The 21510-nt window shown below is 43.3% G+C and overlaps 2 protein-coding genes across 4 annotated transcripts; one reads left to right on the plus strand and one right to left on the minus strand.

Annotated features, from left to right (window-relative positions):
* Nucleotides 1–201: 201 nt before the first annotated feature.
* On the minus strand, nt 202–9603 carry LOC110538221 (ADP-ribosylation factor 2). Of its 3 annotated transcripts, none has more exons than XM_021624891.2 (5): nt 9456–9603; nt 5123–5280; nt 4307–4417; nt 4051–4175; nt 202–3178 (listed from the first exon to the last, which is right to left on the minus strand). In XM_021624891.2, the coding sequence occupies exons 2-5, from the start codon at nt 5268–5270 to the stop codon at nt 3017–3019; spliced, it is 546 nt and encodes a 181-aa protein (XP_021480566.1). In that variant the 5' UTR covers nt 5271–5280; nt 9456–9603; the 3' UTR covers nt 202–3016. The 3 variants fall into 3 exon arrangements, with proteins under 3 accessions (XP_021480566.1, XP_036794179.1, XP_036794178.1); XM_036938284.1 differs by having other exon boundaries at nt 5123–5275; nt 9456–9574; XM_036938283.1 differs by lacking the exon at nt 9456–9603 and adding an exon at nt 9189–9439.
* Nucleotides 9604–11717: 2114 nt separating this feature from the next.
* Nucleotides 11718–20526, plus strand: LOC110538222 (protein Wnt-9b). The gene is made up of 4 exons (XM_021624892.2): nt 11718–11913; nt 12960–13213; nt 14056–14321; nt 18338–20526. Exons 1-4 carry the CDS (start codon nt 11828–11830, stop codon nt 18797–18799), a joined length of 1068 nt encoding a protein of 355 aa, XP_021480567.1. The 5' UTR covers nt 11718–11827; the 3' UTR covers nt 18800–20526.
* Nucleotides 20527–21510: the final 984 nt, after the last annotated feature.

The raw sequence follows: 21510 nt of genomic DNA on the forward strand, positions 1-21510 counted from the left end.
ATCTAAGCCTATTTTAACCCAGTGTTTCAGTATCTAAGCCTATTTTAACCCAGTGTTTCAGTATCTAAGCCTATTTTAGCCCAGTGTTTCAGTATCTAAGCCTATTTTAACCCAGTGTTTCAGTATCTAAGCCTATTTTAGCCCAGTGTTTCAGTAACTTAGCATCTATTTTATACTTTCATGAAATAAATTTACAAGAGATTTGTAATAGAGATCTCTTTATTATAGTGCATTTCTCAGATGTTACAAGATGGGTTAAAAAAAAAGCTAAAAACAAAGGGAAATCCTTAATTAAAAGAAAATACATATGCACACACACCTTGTGTCATTTGTACAGAAAATGATCTGAAAATGAAAGCTTCACATCTGAACAAGGGTAGCTAAATGAAACTGTCAAGTTAAAATAAATGTTCATCCAGAAGTTCATATACACTTTAATTACCTGCCATATGCCGGAAGTGACGCTCATCATTCAATTCAATGGGTTTTCTTTCAGCACTAAACTCTACAATATCATTACAAAAGAAAAGGCCAAAAATTAGATTAGAGTTATTCATTTGTTGAAACCATTTTCTGGAACAATTCATAACAGAAAAAAAGAGATCTAATTGTCCAGTTGTACACAGATACAAGGGTAAAGGTCAGTCCTACCCTCAAGAGGTCAGTGTGGGGCTGGGGCCTTAGGGTCATCTTCAATCAGCAGGGGGTGTGTACAGTACAGTGTACTAAGGGTTTCTCAACTACATTCGCAGTAGCCTTTGGAATACATGGGATGTACAGAAAACCATTTTGTCAGTTATGGTATACATTTTGAAGCTGTGTGTTGATGTGAAGAACAGCCGCGGCTTAAATTGCACATGGTGACTGTCTGCTGGTGTAGTTGCTATGGCGATGCTGATGGGAGAGAGTTGTCACTGAGAGCACTGCTGAGGTGAGCAGAAAGCTCAAGCTTTCCCCCCGCTGCTTGTTGTAAAGAGGTTGATGAGGCAACCTTCCATGGTCTAGTTACAGTACTATTGTATTATACTGTAAGCTGGTCATGTTTCACATGGAGCAAAGGGGAATATGTGACTCTACCTGTGCAGAAGAACCGGGATAACTAACCCTGACGACACATATAGAGCAAACAACCTAGATAGCCCCGCATAGGGTGTGTGTTAACAATTCAGAGTTTGGATTGTAGGCTGAAGCGTAACGCATTGAATGCCATGAGAGCTTGATAACAACACAGCACTATGAGGAATTGGAGAAGAGTGCCGTGTTAGTGCAGCTGAAAGTCCGTGGCGGCTGAAGGAAGGACCTAAAGGAGGGGCTTAATGTAATGTCTGGAATGGAATCAATGGAACGGTATCAAACATATCGGAACCACATTTGACAATTATGTCATTCCAGTCATTACAATGAGCCCATCCTCCTACAGCTCCTCCCACCAACCTCATCTGCTGGAAGTGACCCATCAGGCCCACCCCATGCCCTGCAGGAAAGCCCAACTCTGCAGCAAACATCCTAAAAGCTAACCCAAACACAACCAGCCCTTCATAAGTCAAACCCAAAGAATCTTAAAGCATTTTGATTGAAATACTGCACACCTGGCTCCTCAGCTCATGCTAGACCAAGGGAACCAGGTCATCTGTACAAAAAAGAACAAATGTAAATAAAATAATAAAAAGGAAAAAAGTAGACAACAGAAAATGTAATGAGGAGAAAGCCAGAGTGGGAGCAACTCTCAAAAGGCCTCGCTGTTCCAGTGGACAGGAACGGTGCTGAAAACACCCAACTAATCCCATGTACACTCACCCAATGTACTCACAGAGCTGTAGCTAGCTACACTCAACTACACTGACCCTCTGCCTAGCATAGGTAGTATAGTGTAGTACTAGACAACACAGTTTATTGCGTTTTCCATACCCGGCGGTAAGGATTGTTCACTCAATCAAAACATTATCAATGATCTCACAAGGCCCTGTGAAAGGAACATATCACTTGATGTTAGCCACCAATAAAGATGCAGCGTGATAAAGAGGCCATCACTTGTGATCCTAGAGGGCAGCAGGGTCAGCAGCTGGTTACCACGGTTACCTTTTGGAACAACTTATTTCCAGACAAGACATGTCTTGCTACATTCTAATAAATCAAAAACAATAGTAACAACTCATTTCAGTCAGTAATGCCTACCAAACAGCTGACCCTAAAGTCCTGCAGGTCTTCTCAAGCACCACCGTCATCATTCAGGCTAAGGCGGCTTCGCTCAACAACAAAAACGAGTGGGCGAGTGGCTGTGTGAGATCACTCATTTGTTGTGCTTCAATGGAGATTTGAGGGTTAGGACAGAGACTGAAAGCTAGCTAATAATTGATTAGCTAGTGTTCCCAAGACAGCCAGAACAATACGGTTGGGCATACTAGAACAACATGATTTTCCAAAGAATGCAAAGAAGGATCTAGGATGGAAAAGCTATTTTTATTTGTCTTTTTTCCAACCTGATACAGGTTACATTGAGATGTATTTCATGGTATGGGGTCTCAAACCAACAGTTTAACAAGAGTGTCTGACAGATCGCAATACTAGTGGATGGAAAATCAAAGTTGTTTTTTTAATCTATAAACTTTATTCATTTTGCAGATTACACATAAGACTTAGCATCCTGGGTCTTTCTTTGCCTTGTGAAAACCAGGGTGTCTTAGGAGCCACTGACGGTGGGTCAGGAGGGGAGGGATGGGGGGGCGCTAGAGTTAGCCATGCTGTCATTTCCATGGGTGAGTGAGACTGTTGAAGGCACAGCAGGGCTGCTCCCACTCCCGGCTCACACACATGCACCCACACATACATACACATTAAGATCCACACAAACACTTGCACTCTCACACACACGCGTATGTGGGGTATCACTGGTCAAAGCCCCAATGGTTGGAGGGGATGGAGTGAGAGAGACGGGAGGAGAGAGGGGCTGGGACCAGCGCTGTCGCCCATAACACACTGCGCAGACAAAGACGCAGACAGACGGCGGAATGGTGGATCATTTTGCGTTCTTTAGCTGGTTGGAGAGCCAGTCGAGGCCCTCGTAGAGCCCGTCCCCACTGGTAGCGCAGGTGGCCTGGATGTACCAGTTACGCTGGCGCAGGGAGTGCAGGCCCAGCTTGTCTGTGATCTCCGCTGCGTTCATAGCGTTGGGGAGGTCCTGAAGAGTGGAGAGAAAAGGGTTAACCCAGGAATACATGCGTCTGCAACAGACCTTCACAAGCCATCTTAGTATTAGAGGTTGACCAATTTACGGAACGATTCCGTATTTCACTGAAAGAATAAACATTTTGTTTTCAAAATGATAGTTTACGGATTTGACAGTATTAATGACCAAAGGTTCATATTTTTGTGTTTATTATATTATAATTAAGTCTATGATTTGATATAGCAGTCTGACTGAGAGGTGGTAGGTGGCAGCAGCAGGCTCGTAGGCATTCATTCAAAGAGTACCTTACTGCATTTGCAAGGAGCTCTTAGCAAATTTTTACACACACACACGAGAGAGAGAGAGCGACAAAGAAAATGTCAAAATCTGATTAATCACTATTGGCTTTTTTTGGTCCTCCAATAATCAGTATTGGCGTTGAAAAATCATAATCGGTTGACCTCTACTTAGTATAGAGGGAGTCAATTGTATGACCTTGAGTTGAACTACTAGTATCTGCAAACCATATGAATAACAATACTGTACTACCAATTACAGATGCAGTTTACTGGTGAAGCCTTGGGCTGCGTTAACACAGGCAGCCCAAATGATCTTTTTCCCAATTACTGGCAAAATATCTGATCTGGTCAAAAGACCAAATTAGTGGAAAAAAGATCACCTGTTTGTTAGTTTTGCTCTGCTCAGTGTAAAATTTCACTCTGATTCCATTTGAAAGAATTTCACGCACCGCTCACGCCGAGAACACTTGATTTAAGTGGCCTACTCTTTACGCGTCAAGCTAAAATTACATGTCCAGGGTAGCAGGTAAAAATACCTACTGTTTTCCTGACGCACTAGTGTCTCTCCCCAGTTAGTCAGTTCACCTGTTTGTTAGCGAACACAAGCAGCACAGCGTCTCTCAGCTCGTCCTCAGCCAGCATCCTTGTCAGCTCCTCCCGCGCCTCGTTCACTCTCTCCCTATCGTTACTGTCCACCACAAAGATCAGACCTGAGAGTAGCAGAGGGAGAGAAAGGATGGAGGGTGAGGAAAATATGAACATTTACCCGGGACAGTCTCAACTTCACTGTTTCTGACTTTGAGATGGTGCTGAGGGGGTTCTGGTGATAGTGTCCACTCACCTTGGGTGTTCTGGAAGTAGTGCCGCCACAGAGGCCTGATCTTGTCCTGACCGCCCACATCCCACACTGTGAAGCTGATGTTCTTGTATTCTACCGTCTCAACGTTAAAACCTGAGAGCGAGAAAGATCAGTTACATCAGCAATCTAAGACACTAACATTCTAAGAGGCTGTGTGAGATGACATATCAGCAATCCCAAACAGGCAAGCTAAGTCACTCCCTTAACACAAATGTCTGTATGAAATGTCTTTGCCCGAATGTAGCTGCAAATTAAAATGTATATTTTAATAAAATACAAAAAGTGAATGAACATCTACTGGAATATGAAATGCCATCAGCCTTGTGTTACATTCCTATAACGCAACATTTATTTCAGGGGGGGCTGTAAAGCTCCATTCATTCCTATATTTAAAAGTCACTTAATCCCTATGACAACAGCCACACTGCAGGACGTTGCCTGCCTGCGGGAGCTCTGCAGCTGATGTAGGTAGGCTACACAGTGCCCGACCCACGTCTCCTAATGAAATCCATGTACAGGCAGACTGTTGGCCTTAACAGGGGCCCACTCATTGCTTCAGAGCCTGAGGGCAGCTCACGGCAGCTACTCTGGGCATGTGGGCAGTGATCAGGGTTCGGATGAGATGGGGACATTCATTTCCACTCCCCTACAACTAAACAAACAGGAGCCTAGATCTCATGAAAATCACATGGAGCAAGTTATTGGAGGAATATTGGGGAGCATTTCAGGAGGGGTTTGTACCTAGGTGAGGGGGTGTGTGATGACAAGGAGTAAAAGGGATAAGGCTAAGCTACTCACCGATGGTAGGGATTGTGGTGACGATCTCTCCCAGTTTGAGCTTGTACAGGATGGTGGTCTTGCCGGCAGCATCCAGCCCCACCATCAGAATCCGCATCTCTTTTTTACCAAAGAGATTCTTAAACAGGCCTGCAAACATGTTCCCCATCTTGGCTAATCTGGAGGAAGGGAGACAGAACCCAAAATGGTTAAGCTAGTAGTCGTAAAACATTCATTATGCCTAACACCAGGCTAAACCGGCCGTGTGTGTGTGTGTTCACGTGTTCGGTAACACAAAAGCTCGCTGACGTATGTGAGCAGTGTGGATGAAAAGATTCATTAACATGAAAACGTTGAAATATTCTGCACTGCTCCCGCATACAATGTGGGTGGTGTCGGATCGGTGTAAAAAAATACATTTTTTATGAATCAATTTATAAATGTATATAGAAGGTACCCATCCTTGGTAGTTTCATTAAGATTTTTGACCTGTGAGGGTAATAATGTCAGGCTAAACTTCCTTATCGCTGATAAAGGGCAACCACAGAGATTAAATTCATGAGCGGGAGAAAAAGTGCTGAGAAAAGCATTCAGTCACTGTCTGTGTTTATTTTGCGTCTTAACAATGGGCCCTCACAGCAGCGCCTCTGGGTCTCACACCACACACGAGCAGGACTTGGCTGATGGGGCTGCAGGTCGGTGTTGTTCTGACTGGCAGGCAACTGTTTACTCATAGCCAGGAGCAGAGAAGTGGATCACATGACTGGCAGAGCACTGACCAGAGACACGATCCAGGGGTAGAGGCTGGTTACAACATAGCATCACCTGAACACGTATTGCCCAACACCCACCAGGCAAGAACACAAACAGGCTCTGTAACAGCAGCCACAACGATTAGAATGTAATAGCCTAGTCAGTCCCAAATAGAAGCCTACATACATGTCTAACACAACACCATAACTAATTCATGTTTTTTAAACTTAACTTTCTCACTGTTGAAATGTGTTTCTAAATGTACACGGGTCTTTCCATCAATTTGGTGTCTTTTGAGAAGTGTAACTTTCACCTAATTTCAATTTAATGAAAAAATAAAAATCCTCCCTCAAGAGTTTTAATAGTGCCTATTACGTGCAAAATAAAGTAACAGGGTTGATGATTTCTTCTGACATCAACCATAAAATTTGGGGCGGCAGGCAGCCTAGTGGTTAGAGCGTTGGACAGGTTGCAAGAAAGATCGAATCCCCGAGCTCAAAAGGTAAAAATCTGTCGTTCTGACCCTGAACAAGGCAGTTAACCCACTGTTCCTAGGCCATCATTGAATATTATAATTAGTTCTTAACTGACTTACCTAGTTAAATAATGGTTTAATAAAAAATATATATATATAATACTATCCACTTGTGACAGGGAAACTGTCACAGAAACATTTGTTCAACCGGGAGGGGCAATTGAATGCAAGCTTCACACAAAAAAAATACATTGTTACAACATTTCTAGTCTATGGGTAACAGGGTTGACATGTAATGCTCGACCCACTCAGTTTTGCACCACAAAATTGACAAAAAGAGTAGAATCAGCTCATCTGCTTTTACTCTAAGATATTACTATTAGATGTTCAATGTTTTAAAAGACAGTGTCACCATATTAAAACGAGAGTTCAGTTCACATAACAGGGTTGACATACATACATACTTAAATGAATCACATAAATAATCATCTTCAGAAATAACTGTCTAGCAACAAACTGACTAGGGTTTTACAATGATGCTGAACCTTGGAGAAGTTTAGGGATTAAGTGGGTTAAAATCTTCATAGAAGTGCGAGTTGACAGAGGGACGTCAAAATGCTGCATTTTGGCACTTTAGCAGATTGATTGAATTGTCCATGTTGTCTATAATATTAAAGGGCACCACATTTAAAACAGCCTTTTAAAATCCAATATTGGTACACAATTTCTACTTAAAATATCGAAGGGCACTCTTTCATGGAATGACCCACAAATGTATCAATTGTTAACTTACATTTTGAATTAGGCAAATTCATTGCAATAACAATCCTTCCTGTTATTCAGTATATTGCCAAGCACATTGCAGAATCATGTGATTTAAGACACGGCTTATGATGAAACAGGCTCACTACATCAGAAAAATAGTGTATCTAAACACCATGACAAAAACAGATTCATATTTGAGACAAGTTAGCGGTCTTAATACAAACTGGACAAGAGTAGGGGACAATGGGACCGCATTATAAAAGACCCATACAAGTGTTGTAGGTGAAACGAAGAGCATGCAGTCTGAGCTCAAGTAAAAGCACACAATGAGGCCAGTGATGTGGCGAATATAGGTCAGCGCTCAGAAGAACCAGAGTACTAGAGGCTGGATATGGGAGAGGTAACAACACACCTGTAAGCAGAGACACACTGCTGAATTAACCAGGAGAGAGACAGGGAAACAATGATCCTGTCAGGGCAAATAGGCTATTGAACACTCAGGTCTTTCTCCAAAGGACAGGAATGACTTTAAAATAATGGAACACTATGACCTTGAGCAAATCCCTCCAACTAACACATGGCTACAAATGATAGCATAGGATAACACCAACACAGTATTATTACACTCCTTCAAGACAATTGTGTTGCAAATGGTATACAAATGAACATAATTCATAAAGGTGTTCTTTGGTGAAAACATGCTGAAGCCATTTAAATATGACACACGCCTTGGCACTTCTGAAATAAACTACACAATAACCGTAGGCAAACAAAAGCTAGGAGGGGTGTGATTTGAGTTCTAACATCATGAACACAGGGAGTTGTCAGTTTCACAAAGTGCCTTCCAGGATTCAGAATGTGACAACGAATCTAGCTCTAGCCAACAGGCATTCCACAGAGGGGAGTTCCAGAACTAGAAAAGCTCATAGCTTGCAGATTTCTAATGACATCACAACAATGGCAGCTCATTTGAATCAGGATTGTCCACCCTGTTCCTCAACTAAAGCAAAGAGGAAGTGCTCTGAATGCATCCTCCTCTGAGGAAACAGGAATAACAGGGGAGGGGTATGGGAGGCCAGCAGCAAGTCATCAGAGAGTAGTTAAGTGAATTTATCACAGTATGCATGTGATATAGGCTGCCTGAGGTGGAGTTTTTTGGGGTGCATTGGCAGTCAGTGTTAAGGGGTTCTAAAAGAGGTGCCAGTTACCAAGAGATGCTCATAAAAATGTCAAAAGAGCCCATGTGGATTAATAATTGACATGCCAAATGACAAGGGGGTGGAACATGTGATGTACAGCCTACTACATGCAGTACACACATTAATATTGAGGGAACACTAGGGGCATCAAGGGGGCTCACTTTCTGGTTGGACAGGCAAATAGTGGACATTTTTCTTTTAAGTCTAGCAATGTTTTTCCATAAGGGAAAGTTAGGTATGCTGGGGTTAACCTGCTCCACCGGTTGTTTGATCAGCCCCTCATCAGGACCTGAACAAAGTATGAAAATCTGCCAGATTCCTGGAGAACTGTTTGAAAATGGAAATGTATGGAAGACAGAGACATGGGTGTCAGTCATAAATAACACAAAGATGTGTATAGCTTTGCATGCATCTCACACACTATTTTGCTTCAGTTGTATGTCCATTAAAATGATTTGGGCCTAACATAAGGGTTTAGCTAGTTAGCTACATTAATTTGTAACACTAGCTAGTGACTAACCATGTGTGACGGGTTCAGTTTGAAGACTGACAACAGTTTCCAAAACCAAATCTAACCATCCAATACCAACAGTTACGCTAGGTAAAGCTTCCCGGCACAGTTTAGTTACCCAGCTAGAAGGCCGTAGAGACCACCAAGTCACCTTACCGTTTAACCCACATGCTGGTTAACTACATTCATTTAGAGAGGTGTTTAACGTTGGTTAGCTAGTTAAGCCGCGGACGACTCAAATCTCAGTCCACGTAAATTAACGTTACGCAGTCAGAAAATAGGCGTAGCTAGCTAGCTAACGTCAATTTTGCGAAGCGGCTCGACATAATGCCTCCAAATAGGAGGAAGCTGAATGTCCAATCACAATGACCAGCGAATACTTACTAACACAATTTCAGTAAAATTAGCGGAATAATGTTCTCACGACTTTTACAGGTCGTGAGAATATAATGCCGGGCGAGCTAGCTAACGTTAACTAGCTATTGACGGCAGATGATCCTCGTTTGGTTTGAGTCTACGCAGGGGGATTCGTTGTCAAAGCTTGCGTTCAACCCGAAAGCAAATAAGCAATCGTTTGCATTCCAGATCCTGAAAATAAAAAAATACTACGAATTACATATATTATATTGCTACGTTGTATACATGTTTTACCTTTTAGTGGCGGTTTCTCGATCTTTCTTTTACGCTCCTATTCACCGCTAACAACAAAATGGCGTCTTTCACAAGTGTCAAGAAAGCCGCGTCATGGACGTTGCACATCGTAAGATCGTCACCAATCATGTTATCCATGCAAGTTACAAAAACGTACCCTGCTGCTGCGGGCCAATCGATGAAACAACATTTAATGTTGAGGGCGGAGATTTACAGAAGGCCCTCCTCCAGTTTGCCCTACAAACTGAAAGACCAGTCAAGCTTCCCGTAGGATCAAGCATCCCCGCCTCTTCCCCGCCCCATATTTCCGACTTCAATGGAAACCGAAATTTGCCACTGGCCCAACCCATCATCATTGGGGAGGATAGAAAACAAAACAAACCGGTTGCAATGGTTCAATCCAGAAGAAAAAAACGTCCGGAAAATACAGGACCATGGGTGTGTATAGACTTATGTTGGATATGGCAAGCAAGTTCTGCCTTATATGCCTTATAGCTAGGCCACTTACCCATAATGTCATAGAGATCATCATCTCAATCAATAAGCAACAGCCTACAATTTACATTTCTGATCAAAGAATTCCAGCCTGTTTCTGTCATTCATATTTTAGTTAAACAGCCTGAAAGAGTCAGAGCCAACACCATAGAAATAGGAATTATAATACAAATTAAGTAATTTAATGGGATCTCTATGGCCAACACTAACATGCAAGGTCTACAATGACAGCTCGGTCTATAGGGCCAACATGTAGGTAAACTGGAGTTGGGGGGCCCCTGGAGGTGGGCAGAGGGGAGAAGTGGGTTGCGAAGTTCAAGGTGCATCAGGGTTCAAGCGTTCATCAAGGTTGTTGGGGTCATCGTTAAAGGCTCACAGTGTGTGTTGTTCATATTACATCCACTAGATGGGGCCGTCTCCATGCTGCAGTCATAATGTCCCAATAAATCCAAGCCAATAGTTTCCGTTTCGTGCTTCCTTTCCATAAATCAACCACTCTGAAATTATAGACATATGCCTATGTGAGTGCAATATCATCAGTTGGAAGTTTGTCCACCTTTCTTGTGTTTGTGCTCATGGTTAGTTAGCTAATTCAGGTGGTTGTCCGGTTCCCTCAGTTATGCAGGTGTCACACTGAGCAGACAGCTAGATCTTTGATTACCCATTCATCCACATGGTGATTGTAAACCAGAGTTGTTGTTGTTGCTGTTGGACATGAAGTGAATAAAAGGGATTTTATATGAAAATGGTCTATGGACTGAGACATCATGGGTGGTAGGCAGCTATATCTACAGGTGTCATGAAGCACAGAATATCATTTAATTAGGGGGTATAAGCCTTGAGATGCATTACATTCAAATAAAAGCTTATTGTTGATGTTTGTCTGTATGTGTTGTTGTACAGTAATTACTTATTCACCGTGACTAGGCAGTGGGCATGCCACTTGTTATTAGTTTGTGTGTTGTCTAGGGCTGTCTATCCCACAATGTGTTCCTTCTCCTTGCAGGTGTTTGGTCAAGCGCCCACATGAGCATAAATATATTACAAAATAAAGATGTAATTCGTTTGAGTACAAAAACGTATTTATAGAGGTTGTTCCTTGCTGCTATGAAACAGTAAGTAAGAATCAAAGAAAAAAACACTGTTATGTAGAGAAAATTAGATTGGAGCCTTGGTGGTTTGTAACCATTATGACCAAAATTAAAATAGAGTTATCAAGAAGGAGACAGACCATCAGCGAGTCTTTGCTGGCAATGGAAAATAGTCAGCAAGCAATGGTGGAGATTCAACTGTATAAAAGTATGTATTGCTTAATAGATGCCTATGTAATCCTATACCTATAATCCAAGATCCATTTTTGCAATAACAAGTGTATCTACATCTTTGTATTTGTAGGCTATGTCTACCTTCTCAGGCAGCTACAGAACTTATTAAAGGAGCACACTTGGTTATAGTCAGCCACATCCTATAGCCTATAGTTATTCTGGTATATGCCCATACACTTGCCACTGGTGTATCCCCCATAAACATGGCACAGTAGATCTGTCAGTGGGTAGAATGAAAATGCACCAGCAAGTTTGAATATGTGGCACAATAATGACAAAACCCAGACGAATGCTCATCACAGCCAGGTAGATTTGCTACCTGTCACTGCCATCTAAGTGGGGGGCGTTTCCATGGTTGGGGCGGGACGACAAGGGAGTCCAATGGGCGTGTGGCACGATGATGCGCTCCCCAGAGGCCTTGCCTCCCTTGGGACCGCGCCTGCCGCAGTGGACCGAAGTTTGTGTGGGCCACTTAGGAGGTGAGCCTGCCAGACGGCACAGACTTTCCCAGTGCAGAATCAGCGAGATGAAGAGCAGCGTCGACCCGTCATCATGTGCTCTAGGCTCCCAAGGACTGCCTGCCTACTGCGACTCATTGAGCTCTGTATCCTCCTCTCGCACACTGCAGCATATTTTGGGTCAGCCACAACTCTTTTACTGTTTTGTCTCTGAAGATTTATGGTCTTTTCCTTACTTCTAACATATACAGCAGATCGATGTCTGTAGGAAATAATGCATGTGATGCGACGTACATTGCCTGCCTATATGATGGAAGCCCAGCGTTCCATGACTATCGTGCGCAATTACGCACGAAACCATAATGTAGGACTGTAAATGTTGACTTGTTTGGATGTTCAAGTCCACAGAGATTACTTATGATTGCATTTTTCTGCTATCTAAAAGTAAACAAAGTAGGCTAGTTTCCAAGGCTGTGTGACAATTTTTCAAATAGGCCTACATCCTTATGACACCTCTACAAATTGTAATAATATTATTGATAATTATGAATTTGCCAAATACGTCTCAGAGCAGAATATTTGAATATTTAAGATATCCTTTGTATGATATATGACTTGCTGAGAGTGTGAATGGTTTCTCACCTCTCGAGTTTGGCACTACCTCAATTCTCTCACTTTTTGGCAATAGTCGAAATTTGTATGAGGGAGCGAATTTCATGCATAAACAGATTTGTTTTAATATTTTATTTTAAAATTAGAATCCTACACTCAGTTTCCTTTTTAACATTATTATGTGGTTTTATTAGGCACATGTGGGTAGGACAGACGAAGTCAAATATAGGCCGATATGTGCGTAATTTTACTTTGGAAGCAAATTTAGACATTTTGATATGACGTTTATACTTAATTGCGCGTATACCTATGTATAGTGTGTTGTTAAAAGCTTGTAGTCAGCAAAAACGATACCTAATTGTTTCTATTTATAGGCTATGGCTCTATAAACAAAATGTAATTGTTATGGACACATGTTATAGAAATGACTCTGGAACAACATGTTTTCTTTATTCCCAGGAACACCAGAACGTTGGGTATTATTTATAGGTATTATAGGTTTATAGGTTTATATTTTCTTGATAAGATTATTTATATGACATTTTCCTTTTGAATTTGGTAACGTCAGTGATAACTATATCGCACTGAATGTATACATTTGTCTCCTTTGAAAGGCTGACAGGCCGAGAGCCCTTGGTCTTTTTGCCTGCCCCGTTCTCCAATGAACCCCCAACGGGAAAAGCTCACCTAAAACAATGCGAGCAGATGACACTGGCCCGTAGGCAGAAACGACTGTGTCGCCGTGAGCCGGGTTTGGCGGAGACGCTGCGTGAATCAGTGCGCCTCAGCCTCTTGGAGTGCCGCTATCAATTCCGGAACGAGCGCTGGAACTGTAGCTTGGACGGCCGCGGAAGTCTTCTGAAAAGAGGTGCAATAATATGTCATCAATTCACAGAGTTCCATGTATTTACACACAGAGAGATATTAGGGAAATATTTCCATCTGGAGGGACGCATCATGGGAAGCAAGTAAACAGGCCTAATAGCTTAGACTGATGTTGTGTTGTGAATATCGTAAGGTTCAAATTACTACTTCATGGTGCAAAGGATTTCTCAAGTGCAACAATGCAATCGATTGAAAATGTAAGTATATTGAATTGATAAATTGACTGTTGTGGGGGTAGGTGAGTGATCTCAAAATAATGAGCCAGGCTAAACTCTAGTCTATAGCCTACAACAACAAAAAACTCCACCCCTTATAAAATCATTTTAGAGCATGCTTATGCTATCAGCACGAAGAGCCATGAACAGGTCAGCATGGAGTTAATTAAGGGCTGAAGAGCCAAAAAGCCCGGTGCGGCGGGGCCTACGAGGGCCCAGTGGTTATTTATATCTCGGAAACCCGCCCAGTTACCAGAGGAAAAGGGCGGCGTGATTACTCACTTTCATCTGGGGGGGAAAAATCCTTCCTAGTCAAAATAAGAGTTAATTGGATTAAAATACATCATAGCGATGTCTCTGGGCTAAGCAAATAAGTGCGAAACCAAACCACCGGGAACAGTCAGCAGACGAATCATGACACAACTCTTTAAATGGAACACTGGAGTAGAAACATGGGAGTAGAATGTAACCAAAATATGTATCTCGTGAGCTTGGATGATAGTCTAGACTTTGCATGTCTGGGCCTAGCCAATTTACGTGGAGTAAACAACATTTACATTTTTTTTATTGTAGACTATTATTAATTGTTGATGTCATTTGTCTATTCCAGGCTTCAAGGAGACGGCCTTTCTTCTTGCGGTGTCTTCAGCGGCATTGTCCCACGCACTAGCAAAAGCTTGCAGCTCAGGCCGAATGGAGAGGTGCACGTGCGATGACTCCCCAGGAATACAGCATCGCGAGGCATGGCAGTGGGGTGTCTGCGGTGACAACTTGAAATACAGCACCAAATTTCTCAAGAAATTCTTGGGCCAGAAGAGGGTCAGCAAAGACCTGAGGGCGCAGATCGACTCCCACAACATTAACGTTGGAATCCGGGTGAGTGAGTGAGTGTTGACATGTGCATAAACTCAAGCAAAACAACAAGAAGCCCATTAAGCATTTGTGAGTGACACTATTGTGGCATAAGTACATTTTTTCAAAAGAGAAAGGTGTAAGCCTATGCCAGTAGTGATTAGTTTCCTCCCAAGCATCATAAACATATCAGCCAATAACAGCTCAATTTTAGACCTACCAGCAAAAGACAACCCCAACACTGCTTACCATACAATGCACTCTTCAAACAGAGGCAGCAGGGACTGTGTGACTTTACCAGGTCTCGTACTGACTCCTTGCCCATATATCTCATCCAGTGCCAGAAGTCCACTCCCCCTGCATGGTGTCTCCCTTCCTGTAGCCCTGGTGGATAGATAGCTACTGGGCCTGGGCTGGTTGAGGCTGAGGGAGGCAGCAAGTACCAGGGATAGGAGAGGAGACAGACTGCTGTCAGATCCCTGTAGCCAGGTGTTCCAAGGCAGGCATGATAAAGCTTGCTGTGCGGGCCCACAGAAAATTAAAGGTTTCCCGTCAGAGAGAACAATTATAACTGTTGCCTCTTTTAATATACGAGCAAGCATTTTTTCCACTTACTGTATGGCGCTGAACTGTGCTCTTCTCCATAAATCCACAATGTTCATACGGTAACACTATGTGTGTATTTCTGTGTAGCTTAGAAACAGCCAGCCCCAAGGCTCTTCCCCTTTACCTTTCAAACTGAGGCAGCAGGCCCTTCAGAGACGAGAGGGAGAGAGAGCGAGGGAGAGATAAAAACAACAGGATGAACTGAAGTAGTCTATCTTATCTTATCTTTATTGAGTGTGGTGTTTTCCTCACCTTCCACCTATCTGGCTCAGTAGAGACCCGGAGGTGGTTGTTTTTTCACAACACCCCCCCTCTAACCCTCATCCCTCAGTAATGTTCTGAGATGCCCCTGAGGGGTTCATACCTGTGTAGGGCGGAACTCGGCAGAACTCTTCAACCCTGAAGTAGCCCCTGGGTCTCCCCCTCCCCGTAAGGATGACCCCCATGCCGCATGACCTATCTCTGGCCCCCACCCAGTTAGAGTCTCTCTGGCTGAGTGCCTCAGCGCTGGTACCCCCACCCCACCACCACCAAGCTCAGTGAACTTTTGAACGAAGGCAGGACACCATCCTTTGGCCTTCTAACCCAAACTCTCTAACTATTTAAGCTTTTTAAACTCTTATGATCGTTTTCCGTGCACACACACACACACACACACACACGCACACACACACAAAGAACAAGGTGGAAAGATTCTGCTGTCTGTCTGTGATGCCTGTCTCTAATGCCCCAGGCTTCATAGGAGAAAGAGAGGAGAGAAGCAGTGAGAAAGAGCTAGTTTCAACACATTGAAAAAACGAATCCGCAGGCGCTGTCTAAATGCGAGACGCCAGGTGAATGAAATACTGCATGCCGAACAGTCTCCCTAATCCATCATCTCAACCGTTCATACTGAGTTAAACTAAATGATGACTAGCCCCATACCATCTGACCCCCGCCCCACCAACCCACCCTGCAGGAAACTGTCCAGATGTATTTATTTATATATAAAAAAAACTTTATTTAACCAGGTAGTCCAGTTGAGAACAAGTTCTCATTTACAACTGCGACCGGGCCAAGATAAAGCAAAGCAGTGCGACAAAAACAACAACACAGAGTTACACAAACAAACAAACAGTCAATAACACAATATAAAAATCTATGTACATTGTGTGCAAATGTGGAAGAGTAGGGAGGTAAAGGCAATAAATAGGCCATAGAGGCTAAATAATAACAATTTAGCATTAACACTGGAGTGATAGATGTGCAGATGATGATGTGCAAGTAGAGATACTGGGGTGCAAAAGAGCAAGAGGATAAGTAACAATATGGGGATGAGGTAGTTGGGTGTGCTATTTACAGATGGGCTGTGTACAGGTACAGTGATCGGTAAGCTGCTCTGACAGCTGATGCTTAAAGTTAGAGAGGGAGATATAAGACTCCAGCTTCAGTGATTTTTGCAATTCGTTCCAGTCATTGGCAGCAGAGAACTGGAAGGAAAGGTGGCCAAAGGAAGTGTTGGCTTTGGGGATGACCAGTGAAATATACCTGCTGGTGCACGTGCTACGGGTGGGTGTTGTTATGGTGACCAGTGAGCTGAGATAAGGCGGTGCTTTACCTAGCAAAGACTTATAGATGACCTGGAGCCAGTGGGTTTGGGGACGAATATGTAGTGAGGGCCAGCCAACGAGAGCATACAGGTCACAGTGGTGGGTAGTACAGTGGGGCAAAAAAGTATTTAGTCAGCCACCAATTGTGGAAATTGGAGAACTTAAATACACTTAAAAAGATGAGAGGCCTGTAATTTTCATCATAGGTGCACTTCAACTATGACAGACAAAATTAGGAAAAGAAATCCAGAAAATCACATTGTAGGATTTTCAATGAATTTATTTGCAAATTATGGTGGAAAATAAGTATTTGGTCAATAACAAAAGTTTATCTCAATACTTTGTTATATACCCTTTGTTGGCAATGACAGAGGTCAAACGTTTTCTGTAAGTCTTCACAAGGTTTTCACACACTATTGCTGGTATTTTGGCCCATTCCTCCATGCAGATCTCCTCTAGAGCAGTGATGTTTTGGGGCTGTTGCTGGGCAACACGGACTTTCAACTCCCTCCAAAGATTTTCTATGGGGTTGAGATCTGGAGACTGGCTAGGCCACTCCAGGACCTTGAAATGCTTCTTACGAAGCCACTCCTTCGTTGCCCGGGCGGTTTGTTTGGGATCATTGCCATGCTGAAAGACCCAGCCACGTTTCATCTTCAATGCCCTTGCTGATGGAAGGAGGTTTTCACTCAAAATCTCACGATACATGGCCCCATTCATTCTTTCCTTTATACGGATCAGTCGTCCTGGTCCCTTTGCAGAAAAACAGCCCCAAAGCATGATGTTTCCACCACCATGCTTCACAGTAGGTATGGTGTTCTGTGGATGCAACTCAGCATTCTTTGTCCTCTAAACACGACGAGTTGAGTTTTTACCAAAAAGTTATATTTTGCTTTCATCTGACCATATGACATTCTCCCAATCTTCTTCTGGATCATCCAAATGCTCTCTAGCAAACTTCAGACGGGCCTGGACATGTACTGGCTTAAGCAGGGGGACATGTCTGGCACTGCAGGATTTGAGTCCCTGGCGGCATAGTGTGTTACTGATGGTAGGCTTTGTTACTTTGGTCCCAGCTCTCTGCAGGTCATTCACTAGGTCCCCCTGTGTGGTTCTGGGATTTTTGCTCACTGTTCTTGTGATCATTTTGACCCCACGGGGTGAGATCTATTTTCCACCATAATTTGCAAATAAATTCATTAAAAATCCTACAATGTGATTTTCTGGATTTTTTTTCTCATTTTGTCTGTCATAGTTGAAGTGTACCTATGATGAAAATTACAGGCCTCTGTCATCTTTTTAAGTGTATTTAAGTTCTCCAATGGGAGAACTTGCACAATTGGTGGCTGACTAAATACTTTTTTTGCCCCACTGTATATGGGGCTTTGGTGACAAAACGGATGGTTTCCAGTTTGCTGAGTAGAGTGTCGGAGGCTATCTTGTAAATGACATCGCTTAAGTCAAGGAAAATAGGAAGCCAATTCTAGATTTCATTTTGGATTGGAGATGCTTAATGTGAGTCTGGAAGGAGAGTTTACAGTCTAACCAGACACCTAAGGTATTTGTAGTTGTCCACATATTCTAAGTCAGAACCGTCCAGAGTAGCAATGCTAGTCGGGAAGGAGGGTGCGGGCAGCAATCGGTTGAAGAGCATGCACTTAATTTTACTAGCATTTAAAAGCAGTTGGAGGCCATGGAAGGAGTGTTGTATGGCATTGAAGCTCGGCACCAACGATAGGCACCAATGATAAGAGCCCAGCTAATGAATCAGACTGAATAAACTGACATCTCACTCTCTTCCCCTCCCTCCTCATCACCCTCCTTTCCCCCCTCCTTCCTTTTCAGGCAGTGAAGAGTGGCCTGAAGACTACCTGTAAGTGTCACGGCGTCTCCGGTTCCTGTGCCGTGCGGACCTGCTGGAAGCAGCTGTCCCCGTTCCACGACACCGGGCAGCTGCTCAAGTTCCGCTACGACACGGCCGTGCGTGTGCTGAGTGTTACCAACGAGGCCACCGGGGAGACGGAGCTGGCGGGGGCGCGTCGCCACGGCCAGAGCCACCGGTCCACTGACCTGGTGTTCCTGGAGGACTCCCCCAGCTTCTGCAGGCCGTCACGCTACTCTCCCGGCACGGCCGGACGCTCCTGTGCCAAGGACACCAGCTGCCAGAGCCTTTGCTGCGGGCGCGGCTACAACACGGCCATGCACCTCACCACCCTCTCCTGCCACTGTCAGGTGCGCTGGTGCTGCCATGTAGAGTGCCAGACCTGTGTCAGGGAGGAGGAAGTGTACACCTGCAAAAATACCTGAAAAGGGGGAGAGAGAGAGAAAAAGATGGGGAGAGGAAAACGGCAACACACTGAGAGAACATTCAAAATGGCAGGGCTAGAACCACTCAGACATTACTCTTGATAAATTGAAGGGTTTGACTTTTAAACATACCCTTACCTGCCTGTTCTGAACTGATAACTGTTTTGGGAAGCATGGGAATGGAACAAGGTCATAATGTTGTTGGTAGTTTGCCACTTGTTGGAATCGAACATGCGCTGTCTCCTCAGATGAGGCAGTATCAAGACCACTTTCTGCTTTGCTCTTACTGAATGCACTGACATCACAGACCGTAAGTGAGAGGGAGAGAGGGTTGCCTTGCTGGACAGTTATGGGCAGGGAATGGGCTCTTCACAAGGTACTGGAATGAACAGTAGGTCGCCATCATTATTTGGCAACATCATCTCCGTGGGAGCGCTGACAGTTCCATTGGTCCTGTCCTCTTGTCGGTCTGTTCCTTAGTCAGTTTGTCTAACTGCTACTATGCTGTAGTGCTTATATCAAGATTTAGAGCATTTCCAAAGCGCCAGAAAATGCCAAAAAGGAATCTAGAGCCTCTTGACTTCTGTCTCCGTCTGCCTGGCTGTCTCATTTGCTGTTTGCTGGTCTCTTTATTTGCTGTGAGAGCAGTCTAAGGGTTCATTCAATAGAAAAATGAAGCACTTATGTTGGCCATGTTATGTATAGTACTTTACTCCTTTGCTTTAAGGTGAGAAATGTATCTGGGTTAATACTGATATCCACCACACACCTTAAAAAGTCCCATTGAATCACTGGATGTCTGAACATGGAATGTTAGTGCCGGTTGCCTATAATCATAGCTAGTTAGTATGTAATTTATGACTAAATGCAGTCATAGGGTTATTGTGTGGTAAAGTAGACCTGTTGTCTCTTGTGAGAATGTCTATGATAATACTACATGTTTGACATTGTTAATACAGTAAAGGAAAAATTCTAAGGAAATTGCACTCAAACTAAGGGAAACTCCAAACACTGTACATAAAAACGGTTATGCAAAGTTCTTCTCTTGCTCACACTGTAAAGAACTTTGCTCTATTTTTTATTTATAAGTGGGCATGTCTGCACGCACTGTGCTGTACTTTCAAGTGTGTTCCCCTGACCAAATCAAACAGTTTTCTCTACAGTCTAATTCAGGCACATCTTTGTTCTCTAATGTCTTTGAAATGGCCCAATCATGCTGCTTGTTTTCTCAATTACCAATCAGAGAAAATAGCCGTATTTGACTCCGCCATTCCTCCAGCTCTCCATGCCAGACCTCTGTGTCTGTCCGTGGGTTAGGGTTGAAGGTCCATATCTGCCCCTAGGGCTTTTAGGCACCCATTTATGTTTCCAATATTTTACAATCGTTTCAGTTCCCTGTGCCAGTGTTTATTTTCTTGTTTATGCAGAGATACAGAGTTATGTACATGGATATAACTCATATCAGGCTCAAAGCATATTAGACAGTGGAATCGTATATATCTCTACCTCATCAGGTCTTTGGGCAATTATCATAATGATTTATTTGCCTTGCAAATACTTCCTTGTGTCTGTCATGAAACTAAAGTCAAACTTTTAGATCAATGTACAATTCCTTTAAACTTGGTCATAGCTGTATACTGTATCAATATTATTTACATTGTGACATACTGTATATTCTTATTTAAAAGCAATTAAAATAAATCAACATATACATTTGTAAAAAAAAATATTTGTCTCCATTTAATAGTTACTATAAGTAATGATCATGCTTGTTTCCTGTTTCTATATGTTACTTTCTTGTCTTAAAATGAAAGAATGGGAGCTTTGTGGCAGTAACTTCTCTTTCTTTCATCCTGATCAATTTCTGTCTCCCTTTCCCTATCTCTGTATGTCTCTCACACACACACGCACGCACGCACGCACGCACACACGCACGCACACACACACACACCAATCACAGAATCACAGTCACAAAAGCCACGGCCATACACCTGCCTTGAGCTCCACACACGAGCAGTCTCTCTCCAGCAAAACCACTTCCTGATTGTGCTGCCCTGCCCTCCTTTTCATCTGAAAGGACTGTGGTCTCAGTGCATCACTCTCAACCACCAACTGCCCAACACATGCAGGGGGAGGAGAGCAGCACGCACACATACAGGTGTTCTGCCTCTGGCACAACAGGCCAGCCATGATGACAACAATAATGATGATGATGTCAAAGATGATGATGCAGAAGAATGTTGTCTACAGAATGTTTTTTTCTCCCTTTGACCTCAATATACAGTGCGCCCCTCAAAGGGCAAAAGGTCATATGTAACACTGATGATTAGAAATGAAATATTCATACCTGTGAGAGAAGGCTCTCCACTGAGAACCAAATCACACAGAGGCTTATTGTTTGAGATATTGCTACATTTACAGTGTGTTGTGACCTGGAGCTTTTGATGTTTATCTCTGATCACAGTGATTAGACATGAGCCTTCTCTGCTCCAACATAATGAGCTCTGCTCTATTAAAACATCCAACAGGTCACAGGTTGACACGAGCAGACTGCTGGCTCATATAGGACCCCACCTAATGACTGTTTATCAATATTTACCCTTATTACATAAAATAAGAGGGGGGTGAAGAGGGAGAGAGAGTGGGAGAGAAAGGACGGGAACGCAAGGACAAGACGGAAGGATGTGTCGTTGACTTGCGAGCCGGACGAG

Source organism: Oncorhynchus mykiss, chromosome 12 (genome assembly GCF_013265735.2).
Source record: "Oncorhynchus mykiss isolate Arlee chromosome 12, USDA_OmykA_1.1, whole genome shotgun sequence".
NCBI lineage: Eukaryota > Metazoa > Chordata > Actinopteri > Salmoniformes > Salmonidae > Oncorhynchus > Oncorhynchus mykiss.

Coding starts and splice junctions, on each gene's coding strand:
- LOC110538221 (XM_021624891.2), bottom strand. CDS start 5,270: ATGGGGAACATGTTTGCAGGCCTGTTTAAGAATCTCTTTGGTAAAAAA. Junction 4,418..5,122: donor CACCACAATCCCTACCATCG/GTGAGTAGCTTA, acceptor TCTCGCTCTCAG/GTTTTAACGTTGAGACGGTA. Junction 4,176..4,306: donor CTACTTCCAGAACACCCAAG/GTGAGTGGACAC, acceptor TGCTACTCTCAG/GTCTGATCTTTGTGGTGGAC.
- LOC110538222 (XM_021624892.2), top strand. CDS start 11,828: ATGTGCTCTAGGCTCCCAAGGACTGCCTGCCTACTGCGACTCATTGAG. Junction 11,914..12,959: donor CACACTGCAGCATATTTTGG/GTCAGCCACAAC, acceptor CTCCTTTGAAAG/GCTGACAGGCCGAGAGCCCT. Junction 13,214..14,055: donor CGGAAGTCTTCTGAAAAGAG/GTGCAATAATAT, acceptor TGTCTATTCCAG/GCTTCAAGGAGACGGCCTTT.